At 38.1% G+C, this 15,092-nt stretch overlaps 1 protein-coding gene across 1 annotated transcript in view; it reads right to left on the reverse strand.

Annotated features, from left to right (window-relative positions):
* Positions 1-15,092, reverse strand: part of LOC126106408 (uncharacterized protein CG43867) — a 429,676-nt gene that overhangs the window by 118,298 nt on the left and 296,286 nt on the right. Inside the window, exons 8-11 of the mRNA XM_049912680.1 lie at positions 10,212-10,426; positions 8,500-8,725; positions 2,419-2,792; positions 233-397 (exon numbers count right to left, since the gene is read on the reverse strand). Coding sequence (XP_049768637.1) covers positions 233-397; positions 2,419-2,792; positions 8,500-8,725; positions 10,212-10,426 — 980 coding nt within the window. The remainder of the gene's footprint in view (positions 1-232; positions 398-2,418; positions 2,793-8,499; positions 8,726-10,211; positions 10,427-15,092) is intronic.

Below are 15,092 nucleotides of genomic sequence, written 5' to 3' on the forward strand. Positions count from 1 at the left end.
AAGACAGAAAGTTGTAAGCACAGAGTATATTTCCTGAGTTGCTCATATCAGTTATTCTCAAAACAAACAAAAAATACATTAATTAAAATAATTGTCTTGGACATTAGAGCACACAATAAACTCAATTTACAGCATCAGTGCAAAGAGACACAATGGTGCACATCCATTCACACAGCTGAAATAATCTCTTCTGCGCCATTTAGTTTGTAGCAAAACTTGCCATCCGCCTCACCTGTAGAACTCGGATCCAATCCTCCATGGTGGCGATGGAGTCAGCCGTGAGGTAGTACGTCTTTTTCCCAGTGGAAATCTCGAACGTGGCCGCACCTTCGGCCCTAGTGATTCGGCACACTTCGTCGAGGACAATCTGACCCTGCGGTTTCCTGTTGACATCATTCTGAAAACAGAATTATTTCCAGTATTTCAAAAAAATGTTACAAAGTGCTTTCACTTGAACATCTAAATTAAACTTGCTAATATATTCCTGCCAACATTAGGTATTAATTGTTTTCTCCATGTTTCATTTATGACACTCTACAGTTTCACATTTGTCAAAAACTGATGTGTTAAGAGAGCAGTTCCAGCTGGTTTACAATGATTTACTGGCCATTCACTGCTGGTGTACACTGTGTGTCTGCCCTCTCCATTACTTACATTTCCATCATCAATCATAAGAAAGAAAACAACTCTGTTGCTCGTTCGTACTTTCACATATATATTACAATGAGAAGACTAGACTTAAGGGATGGTCAGTCAATTTTGTCTCATTCCATTCACAAATAAAACACGAAAAAGAAAGAAAATTGATGGTAAAGATTACAGTTTTTTAGTGTATTTGAGGTGGTTTGCGGAGGACAAGGGTGGGTATTTTTTTATTTTATTTTTTAAAATTTGTTTGCAAATATATTTGTAGCTTCCTCTAGATTCTTCAACAGTACTATGAACTGACAAAAAGAACTGCACCTTTACAAGTTTAATACTTTTGGGATTCAAGCCCTAACCCTCAGAAAAACTGTGGAAAAATGTTTAATTGTGCCCCTTATATATGGTGAAAGTAGTTACATTTTTGCGCTGTAAGAACCCAAAACTAAAAAACAAAAAGTTCAGATATTTATCTCATCTTTGTAACAGACAAGAGCCACATTATTATTCCACAACATATCACAGAATACTAAAGATGTGTTGAAAGACTGGACAGCAGTTTATTGTAAACAAAGGCTAATAATTATAACACACAACTACTGAGAACTGACTAGCTTCAAATATACAAAGATGTTTTCAAAGCAGCCACCTGGTAATTGGAGGCTGACATATGAAGTGCTGTATGTGAAAGGCACACAGGTTATTAAAAATATTAAAACTGTCATGGAAATGAATTACATTCCTTTGAGGCAAACACTTAGAAAAAATTTACAGCTCTTGTATTTTTTCTACTTTTATGCAAAAACACTGTTTTTTCTCTTGTTACCCTAACATGTTTCAGCACCTCTGTGGCATCATCAGTGGGTTTTGTTTATTGAAAAGTGTAAAAAGTGAACATATTTCGGGCTGTAACTTATCTAACAAAGAGTGGCCTAAAGACAGTTTTTGTTCATTTTTGTTCTTACTGTGATTTTACATTATATTGTTTTGCAAGCAATCAGTAGAAGACACGATACTGATAGTGCTGCAAAACCGTATAATGTAAAATCATGGTAAGAACAAAAATGAACAGAAACTGCCCTTAGGCCTCACTTTGTTACATCACTATGTTGACTTTTTACAGTTTTCAATAAACAAAACCCACTGACAATGGCATAGAAGTATCAAAATTTGTTTGGGTAACAAGAGAAAAAGTAGCGTTTTTGCTTAAAAGGTGGAACCTATATCCAATAACTATGATACCAGTTAATCCCCTTATTTAGTTTAACAGACACTCACCAGAACTGGTAGTACAAAATTTATAGGCATGCAGATGCAAAAGTACATGAAATGCAATACACACATAGATTATAAAAACAGAAAACTTAGCAAGTAATTGTTCACTATAAGAAAACTACAGAACTTCATCTCGTATAAAGTTTTATTAGCATAGGTGACTCCCCATTCAATCCAGCTGAGTAAAACCTGAAAGCGACAGCAGTGATATTTTTGTGGTAAATACAAGTGTGTATTGAAGTGCTAGGCTAATGGGAAATGGAGATATCCACCTGTCACAGCAGACACGAAACTCGATGCAACTGAGATAGAAACTGAAACTGCATACCAGATTGTTTGATATAAATTTATAACTGGATCTTTGTATAGACCACTGAACTTGTCCCTGGATCTAACTGAAAACTTTAGGAGAAACCTGAACTCTTTAGTATGTATATTATCTGGTCATATTGTTACCATCTGATGAAAGTGAATGAACGATCTGCCACCGTGTTCACTGACCTGCGACTTCCAGTAAGTGAGGACACCATTCCTCAGCAGGAACCAGCGCTTCCGCCAGGTCTTCAGCTTGCCACCCAGCTTTGCAAGGTGGCCGCACTTCTCAAGGGAAGACTCTGTCCTCGTCCCCGTGGCTGGCACCGTCCCGGGAGGTCTGGGGGCAGTAGCATTGGCCGCGGGCACTGCCCCACCATCCGTACATGCCGTCGACGACCGGTGGTGGTGGTGATGGTGGTGGTGGTGCAGCAGGCCAGCCAGTGACGAGTCGGCAGACGAGTCGCCCGACATGGCATCGGGTGGTATCGCGTAGTCGTCTGACATGCCGGACTCAAACGACGTGTCTGTCGGCATGGCGAGCTCGGTCGAGTGCACTTCAGCTATTTTACAATGGAACACTTTGTGTTGTAATCTAATAACCTGACACCGTATGTATTTTTTTGTACTTAGATCAATTTACTAACAAAAGATGCTTCATTTACCACAATGAACTGCAATTAAAAGATTTCTGTGTAATTTATATTTATTTTGTGTTAACATCAGCTCTTACAACAGTTTACATTTCATTACCAGTTGCTTGTAAATAAAAGGCACTCACTGTTTCAATAACTTCCGAACAAACTTTCAGAAATAATAAAAATGTTACCTGAAAATTCATTTTTACTTAACTGAAGTGGTCTACAAAAGAAGTGCTAAGGCACAAGTGTGTATTCTGAGGTGTCACAGGTTATATACTCAGTTAGATTCAAAGGCAAAACAATTTATAGAGCAGAAAGCACTTTCTGGCTGCACATATGGAACTACTTGTTACCAGCATGTGATGCATTTGAAAATACAACAGAAACTGTGATCAGTCTAATCCTTACTAAATCGAGGGTTATTACTTTCTCCTGTCGACCCCTTCAAGCTGTGACCCCCTCAGTTGTAGAGAAAGAAACAAAATCCTCATGAAAATGTTAACACTAAATTTGGAATGAAGTTAGATATTAAAAAATTAGTATTAGTTACTTTTTGACAAGTATTTAGAATTATTAATTTTTCAACATTTACAAACAGTTGTACTTTCAAACAAACAGTCGAAAATTAGGCATGGAATAAGAACATTATGAAAATGATAGATTTGATAGATTGCTATTCACAGCATAGAGGAAGTGTTGAGGCACATGAAGAAAAGCTATTGGACTAAATCCACCATCTATCACTTGTAAAGCATAGTGTGCAGTCACTTCCTTGTGAGATCGCAAAGTGAGCCGGGCCACAATCAAATACACGAGGTGGATTAATGATCATGGCTGGGTCACCATCCAGCCCGAGTGTAATTTTTAGGTGGTTTCCCATGCTCATTTAGACAAACGTTGGGCTGATCCTCACATTCTGCCTCACAAATTATGATATGCAACAATTAAAATACAATCACACAAACAAACAAAATTACATGAGCCACAGACAAATCATGCCATGCCTGAGGTTACCTTGACAAATGCAGTGCCAGGAAGGGCAACCACCTATAATGTCAAATAAAATAAGAACTGCTGATACTGGATGACATAAAATGTGGTAAATCCTAAAGAAGAGAAGAAGGAGGAGGACTTAGTCCAACAGCTAAATAACATCTAACAGTCTATTTTCAATGTGCCTGTTTGACACTCAATATCTCCTCTATGTCATGAATAATTATCTATTCTTTTCACATTGTTGAACTTTCAAACATTAAGATTGAAATTTAATCACTCAAAAATACCCCAATTGTTGATAACTCTTTATAAATTAATTGATTTATGTATGTAAGCTTGTTGACTATGAAATGTGGTTTTGTACCACTAAATATTTCACAAATAGCTCATGCATGTGTAACTGTTAAAAACAGTATTTGGTTGGACAGTATTTGAGTGCTATAACTGCTTGAACACTGAATTGTATAAAATGTGTCACTGGGTTTTGTCCGAGTTGATATTTTACAGAAAAATCTTACTGTGAAAATATTTGTAATCATGTTTTCCCACTGAAAAAAAAAAAATTAACACACATAATAAGAAAAGTATGTCAAGTTACTAATTGTGACAACAACTTTGGTCCAGTTTTTCCTGCATCAAAGTTAAGTAAAATAAGTTCATTCCTAATAAGCAATGATATTATATTTGGGTTATCTTCCAAGTTAATTAACATAAAGACAAAATTGGATTCAATTACAGTGTACATCCCAAATCGCTGTCAACTTCATGGCCTGACAGTAAAAGCTATAATGCAGTAGACAATTTAAAAAACCTTGTAACTCCCCTAATTCTTATTCTTTTGTATCTTGAAGCTTTTCGACATGGCGGTGGAGTGCATTGTGCTCAAAGCTGCAATCTTTGTCATATAATAGAAGCAAAGTTTTCAGCTAGCAACTACCAAAACTGTTTATTTTGATAAATAAACACATATAGTAGCAGTACAGTTGAAAACTATGCTGTACAACCGAACTTTTTCAGCTTTTAAGCCACCTATGACCTACAATTACAAAGGTTACCTTCATTCTTAAATTATTTCCTCTCTTGCCCATGTTCCTTCATTCTCTGATTCACTCTTGCTCACTCATTCTCACTGACTTATGCATCTTTATTCTGAAACCCACCTTATAGTGTGAGGTGGAGGGTGTGTTGTGTACCACTATCCCTGTTCCAATCCTGAACAGTATGCAGAAAGTTGCCAACAGGCCTCCATTTCAGCTCAGATCTCTCCAATCTTGCCTAATGGCCTTTCTGGCAAGAAGCAATATATTGGTCAATTCTTCTATGAATGTATGTTCTCAAAACTTTAATAGTAAAGAACATCATGATAAGCAATGCCTCTCTTGCAGCATCTGCCACTAGAGTCGGCTGAGCTTTCCTGTGATGCTTTTGCTGTTGCTAAGCAAGTCTGTGATGAAATGGTCTGTTGTTCTTTGGATCTTCTCTGTTTCCTCTATCAATCCTTCCTGACACTGGTTCCAGACTGCCAAAAAATGCTCAAGTAGCAGTTGAGCAATGATTTTCTTAAGTTACCTTTTACCATATTTACTCGAGTCTAAGCCGCACTTTTTTCCGGTTTTTTGTAATCCAAAAACCACCTGCAGCTTAGAATTGAGTGCAAAGCAAGCGGAAGTTCTGAAAAATGTTGGTAGGTGCTGCCACAACTAACTTTTGCCGACGAATATATGTAGCGCTACACAGGCATGCTTTGCAGGCACAAAGATAAATACTGGCACCAAAACTTCTGCGTCAGTAAATACATTTAAAAAAAGGTGGAAGACGCTCCGCCCCGAGTTTCGACAACTGCATTTTCATACATTATCCAACGAAGTAAATACAAATTTCGTATCGTTCATCTTCGAATGTAGCAACATTTCAATGTACTACGAAAATCCGACTGGCAAGACTGTTTGGGATATTTGACAATATGGCCAACTCTACATTCTGAATTTTTTCCTACCTGTGAGAAGAGATGGTTGCTAACAGGAACTTTTATGAACTGTGAATCACATGCAGTATTCTCTTCACCATAAGAATAATACGGATATAAACATTTTGCCATGTATTGTTTCGTGTTTGCTGCTGTCTCATTTAAATCGTGTCTGCCTAACAAACTACGAAACTAGAGTGAGGCAACAGCAAACGCGGAAGAATATACGTATCATGTCATGTTTATATTCGTATTATTCTTATGCCTAATAGTGATACAGTCAGAAATGAAGCACGGAAATTGACTAGATTTTTAAATCTAAGATGGCTCTAATTTCTGTGCAGAATGTTATGTACTACAGAGGCGACTGCAAAGATTTTCAAACGGAGAAAAATTTTCGCTAAACTCTTCGTTCAGAATTCTATCATACGCAGTATATTATTTGGTTTTTGTTGATCAGTATCAAAGAAAGCAGCAATGTAAGTAACAACAAAACAGCAGTTTCTTGCCATTGTTTTGCTAATGACACGATTCCTTTTTTTTTTTTTTTTAAGCGGCGGTAGCGCACACAAAAGCAAGCCATGCCACGAGCGGCGACAGGCCGTAAACACTCATTATCAGAATGCGACAAAAAGTGCATGACACAGTACAGTAATGCATTTTCAGCTTAGAGTGACGTAAACACATATAACAAAGAGAACGGCGCTTATCAGATCAAAGAAAAATAAGCAATCACTTCAAACCAGATGAAGCACATGAAAAAGGAAGGGTACCCATACAAATACGGACGAAGCGCCTGACGTATAGCAATGGCTACCTGGTAAAGCTTAACTGCTAAGCTTACGACTCGAACCAAACTACTGTAGCTGTATCGTCATTCATTCGACCCAAATTTTGTCTCATATTACAATGGAGAAACTTTGTTTCGATGTGGAGGTGTGGTCTAAAACTTTTCTCTCCCCTTGAATTTCGAGTCTCAAATTTTGGGTGCGGCTTAGATTCAGGAAATTTTTTTTTCCCTTGATTTCGAGTCTCATTTTTCAGGTGCGGCTTAGATTTGAGTGCGGCTTAGATTCGAGTAAATACGGTAGTTGGTTGGTTGGTTTGGGGGATTAAAGGGACCAGACTGCTACGGTCGTCTTACCATTTAGTGAGTGGGCTACTTTTCCTGAGGATTCCTCTAGTAAATCTCAGTCTGGCATTCGCTTTCCTTTCAGTTAGTTTTGTATGGCTATTACACTCTAAATCATTCTGCATCCATATTCCAAGAACCGATGTGATTGCTTTAAGTAATATGCTTGTTGTTCTAAGCACTTTCTCAACAGATTGGTCCACTGCTCTCACTGCCTTAACCTCGAACCACTGTTTCCCACATCTTCTCTACTGATTCCAGACTTCCTTACATCCTCCTGTACTTCTTTTACACTAATAATTTGTATTTTTCTGTTCTCCTGGTAAGACAATATATTATTTCAACCCTTTGCGGTTTCAATCTTCAGAAGTTTCCACATAGAGTCTACACCGAAAACCAGCTTTATTTTTTATTGCAACTGAGGAAAAATACAGCAATGTACCATGAGGGAATTAGCCAAATGGAATGGAAATTGGTAGATGTGAGGCACACATACAAACAAATGATTAAAATTTCAGAGAAAGTGGATGATATATACAAGAGAAAGAGATTCACAGACCATGCATGTCAATAACACATCGGTCCACCTCTGACCCTTACGAAAGCAGTTATTTGGCTTGCTATTGATTGATAGAGTTGTTGGATGTCCTCTTGAGGTATACCATGCCAAATTCTGTCCAATTCATGTGTTCAGTGATCAAAATCCTGAGCTCATTGGAGGGCACTGCCCAAAATGCTTCAAACACTCTCAAATGGGAAGAGATATCGGACAGATCCAATGACCTTGCTGGCCAAGGTAGAGTTTGGAAAGCACAGAGAGGCAGCATTATAGGCCTGCAGGTGGTGGAAGGCCTATGATGCTGCCTCAAGGATGCCATAAATCACTTATGTTTCCATCAATAACTACGAAATACAGCAAAAACAAAACTATTTTGGTGAACAAGACAAGTGTTTTGATATTTATTTCTAACTGTGATGACTGTTTTGTGGTACGTGTGGCTTTTTGAGTCATATGATGGGTGTTTTGATGTTTCATGTAAATATTTGAATAATTTTTGGGTTTTATTATTATTTTGTTCCTCATAAACGTGGTGTGACAAAGAAAATTTATGTTAACAGAATCTTCCATCAGTTCTTGGTAGAACAACATTATAATAAATGAAAAGCACCAGTTTGCTTTTGTTCTACAATATTACTTTTATTGTTAACCGGTTTTCGGCTTACAAGGCCATCTTCAGACATTTGTAGAGTATTATCACCAAAGAAGTGGTGATAATACCCAGTAAATGTCTGAAGATGGCCTTGTAAGATGAAAACCAGTTAACAATAAAAGTAATATTGTAGAACAAAAGGAAACTGGTGCTTTTCATTTATTATACAGAAAATTTAGTTGCACTTCTCAGTTTAGCAGCCCCAAATGATCTAGATTCATCCTGATGAAGGAAAATCAATTAGTGCAATTTTACCTCACACTTTATGATAGTTAAGAAGAAGGGTAGATGGTGCAGGATAAGACTGCTCTGCTGTCACCTCACCTCTCTTCATGCTCTTGGACGGGGAGCCGGAGGAGGAGCGCTTGGCCGGCGAAAGGCTGGACGTCGTCTTGAGGCTTTTGGAGGGGCTGGACAGCGATGTGTCCGTGTCACCGCTGCTGCTGTTGGTTGCCCGCGTGCTGTGTCCTGCACCGTCACCACCCTCACCGTCTGATGAATCGTCCGACGAGTCACCAGTAAACGGTACCGACCGAATTTGGCTGGCACGCTGTGCGGACGAGAGGGTGCGTCAGTGACACAAGTTCGTTTGGTAGATTTTTTCAAGGTAGTTGCTTCCTTACTAATATACTTGATTAAATTTAGATTGTGTATTTATGTATGGCACCAAGCAGTATTGACATAGTTTACTATTAATACCTGGGGGTTCAAAATTAGAGAACAGATTTCAATTGTTTATTACAGACAATCTATTTAAGGTAGAAACACGTTGCACCTGTCACTGGATAGAGGAAATTACTAAGTTCTGAGACAGCTATGCCATTATGTGTGGGATGAAATGGTCTACCATTTTGGGATTTCTCAAACAATACTTGGTGCTCATGTTGAGTGTATGGTACAGTGTCTGTGCAACCATAAAACTTTGGAATTTCCTCTATCATGTGATATGCACAAGATGTTTCTAATTTTCATAGTTTGTCTGTAATAAACAACTGAAATCTATTCTTTCTTTTTGAATCACCCTGTACAATATATAGATCATATAAGGGGCAGTCAAATGAAAATGAGGCAAACTGAAAAAAGGTAAGTGAACTGTTTATTACTTCAAACATAATTGCCATAACTGTTAATAAATTTATCCCACTGTGAGACAAAATGGTCAATGACTTCATGGAAAAATTATAGTGATTGCCCCAAATTGTACTTGAGTGTGCAGCTCTTCATCCAAAGCAAATCAATGGTCACAAGCATCTTTCTTCAGGGCACCAACAATAAGGAAATTGCATGGAGAGAGAGCAGGACTATACAGAGGACGGGCAGGCCCACAGCTGAATGAAACATTATTCCCTCTTTATAACAAAGGCTAGACTCTTGGGGTTAGTTTTACGAACAGACATGGCTGATAAATTAGAAACATGTTTGTGATAAAATCAGTATGGTAGCTTTCTGAGGAACCTAATAATTGACAGGTTTGAATACCTATAATTAGTGGTGATGGGGAGACTACTGAAAAAAATACTGGGGAGACTACTGAAAAAAATACTGAAATATACTCTCAGAACTTAACTAACAGAAAATATTTCAAAATTTACTTTCGAAATTAATTTATTAGATAAACTTATTAGACACATTGTTGATCTCCACTTACAGTTTTAACAACACAAGCAGATCTTTAGAGCACTTTGAGTTATTAAGAGCATTATTCTTGCAGTAATGATGATTTGTTTGGACAAATTCACATCTAGACAACATAAACAACTTAACCACACTGTCAAAATGTACAAACATATAAATTTAAGATAAAGTGGGCCAATTCTGAGAAGAGCAGTTTATTAAGCCACATATCTAACAAGACAGCGGGCTAAGAGAATTGTGGGTGGAGTTTAACTGTCTGCCCCAAACAGCCACAAGTTTCACAGTTGGAGGCTTTCCACAATCATTTGGTAATGGATGAAATAAAGGTTCATTCTCACTTCGAACTGCACCAACATTACGGTAAGCCTCACAAAGCAAACTGCAAGTGCCAGATCACTCACCCCTTTGACGGTGGCGTAGACGGGCACCGAGATGTCGCAGTAGCCGCCGGCCGGCTGGTGCCCCGCACTGGTGTGGCCCGTGGTGCCATCTGCCTGCAGGCCGCCGGCTGCCACCTGGTAGATGCGCGACTCCCACGAGGGGAAGCGGTGCAGCGGTGGTGTTGGCGGTCGACACGCGTCCGTCGAGCCACTCGTTGTGCTGCTCGTACTGCCCCCTGCAGTGCGAGTGAGTTTTCACCCACTTGTATTACATCTCTGGTGAGTTTCATCAACAGAACTTCTGCAATAGTCCTAAATATTTTCTCTGCACAGAGAGGGCAAACTGATAAACACTTCCATCAGGCTACTGGGGAGACCTATCTCTCTCTCTCTTTCTAAATGTGGTATAACTAAAAGTAGCAGAAGAAGTAAAAGAGCACTACTATTCAGAAAGTCAGGTTATAAAGTATAAAAAAGGCAAATAAAGCTGTCACCGTCATTAGCAGTTCTTATCCAACACAGTACAAAATGCGAATGAACAAAATTACAAACTGATAGTGCATACCTCGGATAAACACTGCTTCTTCCACAGCCGTGGCACTGATCCATTAATGGACCACTTTTGTATAACAATTGGTAATTGTATAAAAAAGCCTACAACACTACAATTTTTGGTACAATGGGAATAGGAAATGTCAAATCCTCTAAGGAATCTGAAAGTATTAAACAGAGAGATATTGATGAATAGGAATACATGTAGGAAGTGATACCTGAGGTCATAAAAAAGAAATAGGTCTGATGAGCATATGCCTGGCATTGAACAAGTGTGTCTTCAGAAGAAAACTATGAATTGGACAATGGGGACAATGGAGAAGGAAAAGAAACTGGAAGTATTTTAGGAATGACTATATTTTCTGCCTGGACTGTTAGTAAATGTATTTATTTACAAATTGCCACTTTGGTTATTGTGTCGTTCTCAGGCAACTGCTGTAATAACATAAATAGCCGAAAATGCAATTCAAATTCTACTGTAAAAGAAATTTAGCTCAATTAATTTTTAAAAATTTAACACCTTTTCCTACCTCATTGAAGTGTGTCAAGAATGTTCACTCCTCTCAAGAAGATACAGTATCAGCCTCATGTCAGCCATGAATATTACTACCGTATGCACAAAAACATGAGATTCCACACTGTATGTTAAAACGGATGTACTAGTTTATTAAAAACAAGAATATTATGTTAACTGTGAATCTGATGCATGCATAGTGGTAAGTAATAGTACAATATTGACACAAATTCAGTCAGAATGATTACAGTAAATAAAACTTTTGTAATATGTTGAGTGAATTTGAGCTTAAAACACACATAATGTACTTGTTTTTTGTGAAATAAGATGTCCTTTTTCATTCTGTTTTCTTATGCAAAGGACAGAAATATGCAGATATGGCTGAGAGAAGAATGATGTCTTCTTAAGAATAATTTATTTTTCTTTGTAGAATTACTAAACTTACCTTCAGAGCATGGAAATCTGAGTAATAAGAAACAGATGCATTTAAAGGCAGAAAAGATGGTAGCTAGCTTTCTGAACTGTTAGTTTCTTCCTTGTGAAGGACAGAGGATTAGTTTGGGGAAGGTTAGGAAGGAAGGGAAGGTCACTCACACCCAAGGTTGACAGTGAAACACCTGTTGTGGGTCCAAAAGTTAGCATACTTTCCATAGGCAAAACTTAAGATTTCATCTCCTGAAGATTCAGTAGAGCAGAGCTATTCTGTCTCTTTGCAGTTTTACTGTTTTCTCAAGCATATCTTCCTACTGATAAGATTACTTCTTTGTATTAATATAACTCATCATTGGAAAAAATAACATTAAGTTTGGCACCTTCTTTTTCAAGTGCTGTAATTTACATAAAATGGCAGTGTACAAGTGGTACTTACCATAGAAGCAGTTGTGGTAATTGAGGGATAGGAGAGTGAGAGAGGCAGTGGGGGGTGATACTACAGTACAGAAGCACATAAATGATAATGGTGATGGTGATGGTGATGACAGTGGCAGTAACAGTTCAGCCGATTATATGAATGACTCTTAATGGTGGATATGTTATTGAACCTGGACAGAACAATAATTTTAGAGAACACAGCACACAGACTTCCCACTGAATTCAAATTTCATACAAGCTGACCAATGAATAATGATACCAACTGGAAGAGTTGGAGTTGTTGCAACTGAGATGTAAAGAAAATTCTGAATAAACATACAGGCTACACTGCCTACATATTAGTATTTGATATTACTGAAATATGTTACCGTCATACTGTTTCATGCTCACAATTTCAAACTATCTGCTCAAAATGCATTTCATCACTTCAACACAGGATAGTGATGCTCTAACTATCTGCTTCTTACTGTCATCCCCAGCACAAAAAATCTTGTCAAATGAGAGGAAATCCCAGACTTACAAATTACCCACAGTGGTTGACAGTAGGGCACAAATTGGAGGTTCGGTACAGCACTGCTTGCCCCACCATGCGCAAACTGTATTACAATCAGAACATCCTGCAGCAAAGCTGGTAGTACGCCGTGCAATAGCATTCCCCTGTCAGAGTTTGTGGCAAACAACAGATGCTCTAGTGTAGCCCCTAGGTTAGCCGCTTATGCATTTGTGGGAACCTGACATTGACAGAGGACCCAATCAATACTACATATATTACCAGTTTAACAATGTTTACACTTTTCACCAGGACCTGTGATTAGAGAGTGCTCTAATTATTTTTCCTTACTGTTCTATATTCCTCCATAACTCTATAGGAATATCCTTCTACACCATTAACAACTGAATCCCCTGAATCAAATATCGGGTGGTTGCCCCTCTTCTTCCATTTGATATCCAGTCCATGACAATAGTTTAGAAGCCTTTCTTCTTGTGACCTTTTGACAAACCCACACCATTGCAGTTGTTTCTGTCGAACGAAATCAATAACCGAATTCTGAAAACTTATCTGATTACTTCATTTCTTATTATTTCTTTTCTTGGTAATATTGCTGAATGTTTCCACAAATTCACCTCTATAGCTAATAATTCTGAATTTAGTTTCAGTTTCACTGTACAAACTTCTGAATCATATGTAACGATGCTCCTTACAACTGTTCGAAATAGTCTTGTTTTAGTTCAGTTCTTATGAACTTATCCCATAGAATTACATTTAATAAACAAATAGTCCTCTTGACTAAATTTATTATCAAACTACTTTATCTTGTTCCCCATCATTTGTAATTTTCACCCCACACGTTTATATTTTTCAGTAGTTGCTGTAGTTCCACTCCCTTCTCCCAGTACTAAATCTTCATGTATTCCATCAGTTACCATTTTCTTAATGTCTACATTTAGACCTCCTTTTGATATTCTGAGGACATTAAGTTTATGACCAGAAAATTCATACAAGAATACATAAGCGGGACCTGCATGTAAGAAATCAGTGCTGTATCTGTTTCAAGCTATCTACACATTTGTTATAGTTAATTTGCCTTCACTGCAAATTCTTCCTTATCTTTAAATAAGGCACTCTCCAGACACACACAACTGTCTACAGACTGTGTGTGTAGCCACTGAGATACACAAATGTGCACTGTAATTTAGCACATGTAACCACAATTTATTCTATTCTTGAGGGTCAGTCATCCAAGATTCATGCAATAATAATACTATGGGCTAGGGTATTCACAGAACACAGTCTATATGAATTAGACTAACTTATGGCATCTTTTCTTATTTCTAAAAGATGGCAGATCAGCACAGTAAATGCACTCAGTACGAAAGTTCGACACAGTATACCGTCCCTCAATGATGGACTACGAGCACTGTCATGTTGTGTATCAAACTGCAGTCACAAAGAGACTGTACCAAACCATGGGTATATAGGCAGAAGCCCTGAGTGCACAGACTTTGCAGTAATTAGCTCATCTTGCCTCAGTCTGCTAAAGAAGAAATCTGCAAACTGTGACAGAGACTAATAAAACCATTTGTGTTCAAAGCCACATCACTTTTAGATGCAGCTCAAAAACAGACTGAGCATTTTCTTCAGGCACAAAAGACTAAATGTACACAAGTGTGTCATCTTTCACAATTTATACCATTATCTATCTGACACACAGTACACAGTAGTATGAATTCTAGGCTTTTCTCGAAATATTGCACGGGGGTGAGTCAACAAATGTATTGTGAGTGTCACATTATAATTTGAAATTTATCACCTGTGTGTATTTCTAGAAAATGGCAGCATATGCCAGGTGAAAGATAGCCAGTGTATAGTATTCCAAGTCTCATAGCTAGTGAACTACGGCCAGTTATGCTACAGGAGTGTACTTCTTAGAACAGTATGCATTGCAAAATCTGTTCTGTACATGATGAAAGCCGTATTTGAAGGAGAGCTGTCCTATATTGGAGACTAGAAATGAAAACAAGTGGCAGAGAATTGACAAATGATATGTGTACCATCATTGGTAATGTTGGTGTAATGGTTAGAACATCTGCTTAGTAAGCAGGAAATCTAGGTTGAAGTCCTGGCCATGGCACAAATTTTAATTTATTTTTGCAGGTTCTGTCATTATCAAAGATAAAGTTGAGACTCAAGTCAAAAACATCATACTTCTGCCACTGACAGGTGGAGATGTACCAATGGTGGAGGCCAAGGACATTGTAGGCTTAGAGACTCTGCGTGGCAGTAACTGTGCCATGTGATGCCTAGCCACACGAGCTGGCCACCTGGGGGACTAATACGGTTACAATGTAGCCAGCCACAGTACAGTCAGAAGTTATTTCTCTTCGAGCACTAATCTCGAGTCGATCATCACCAGCTACATTACAACACTGTCTTCTTGGTGACACTGACACAGAACTCCTATATA

The sequence above is a fragment of the Schistocerca cancellata genome, chromosome 10 (assembly GCF_023864275.1).
Source record: "Schistocerca cancellata isolate TAMUIC-IGC-003103 chromosome 10, iqSchCanc2.1, whole genome shotgun sequence".
Lineage (NCBI taxonomy): Eukaryota > Metazoa > Arthropoda > Insecta > Orthoptera > Acrididae > Schistocerca > Schistocerca cancellata.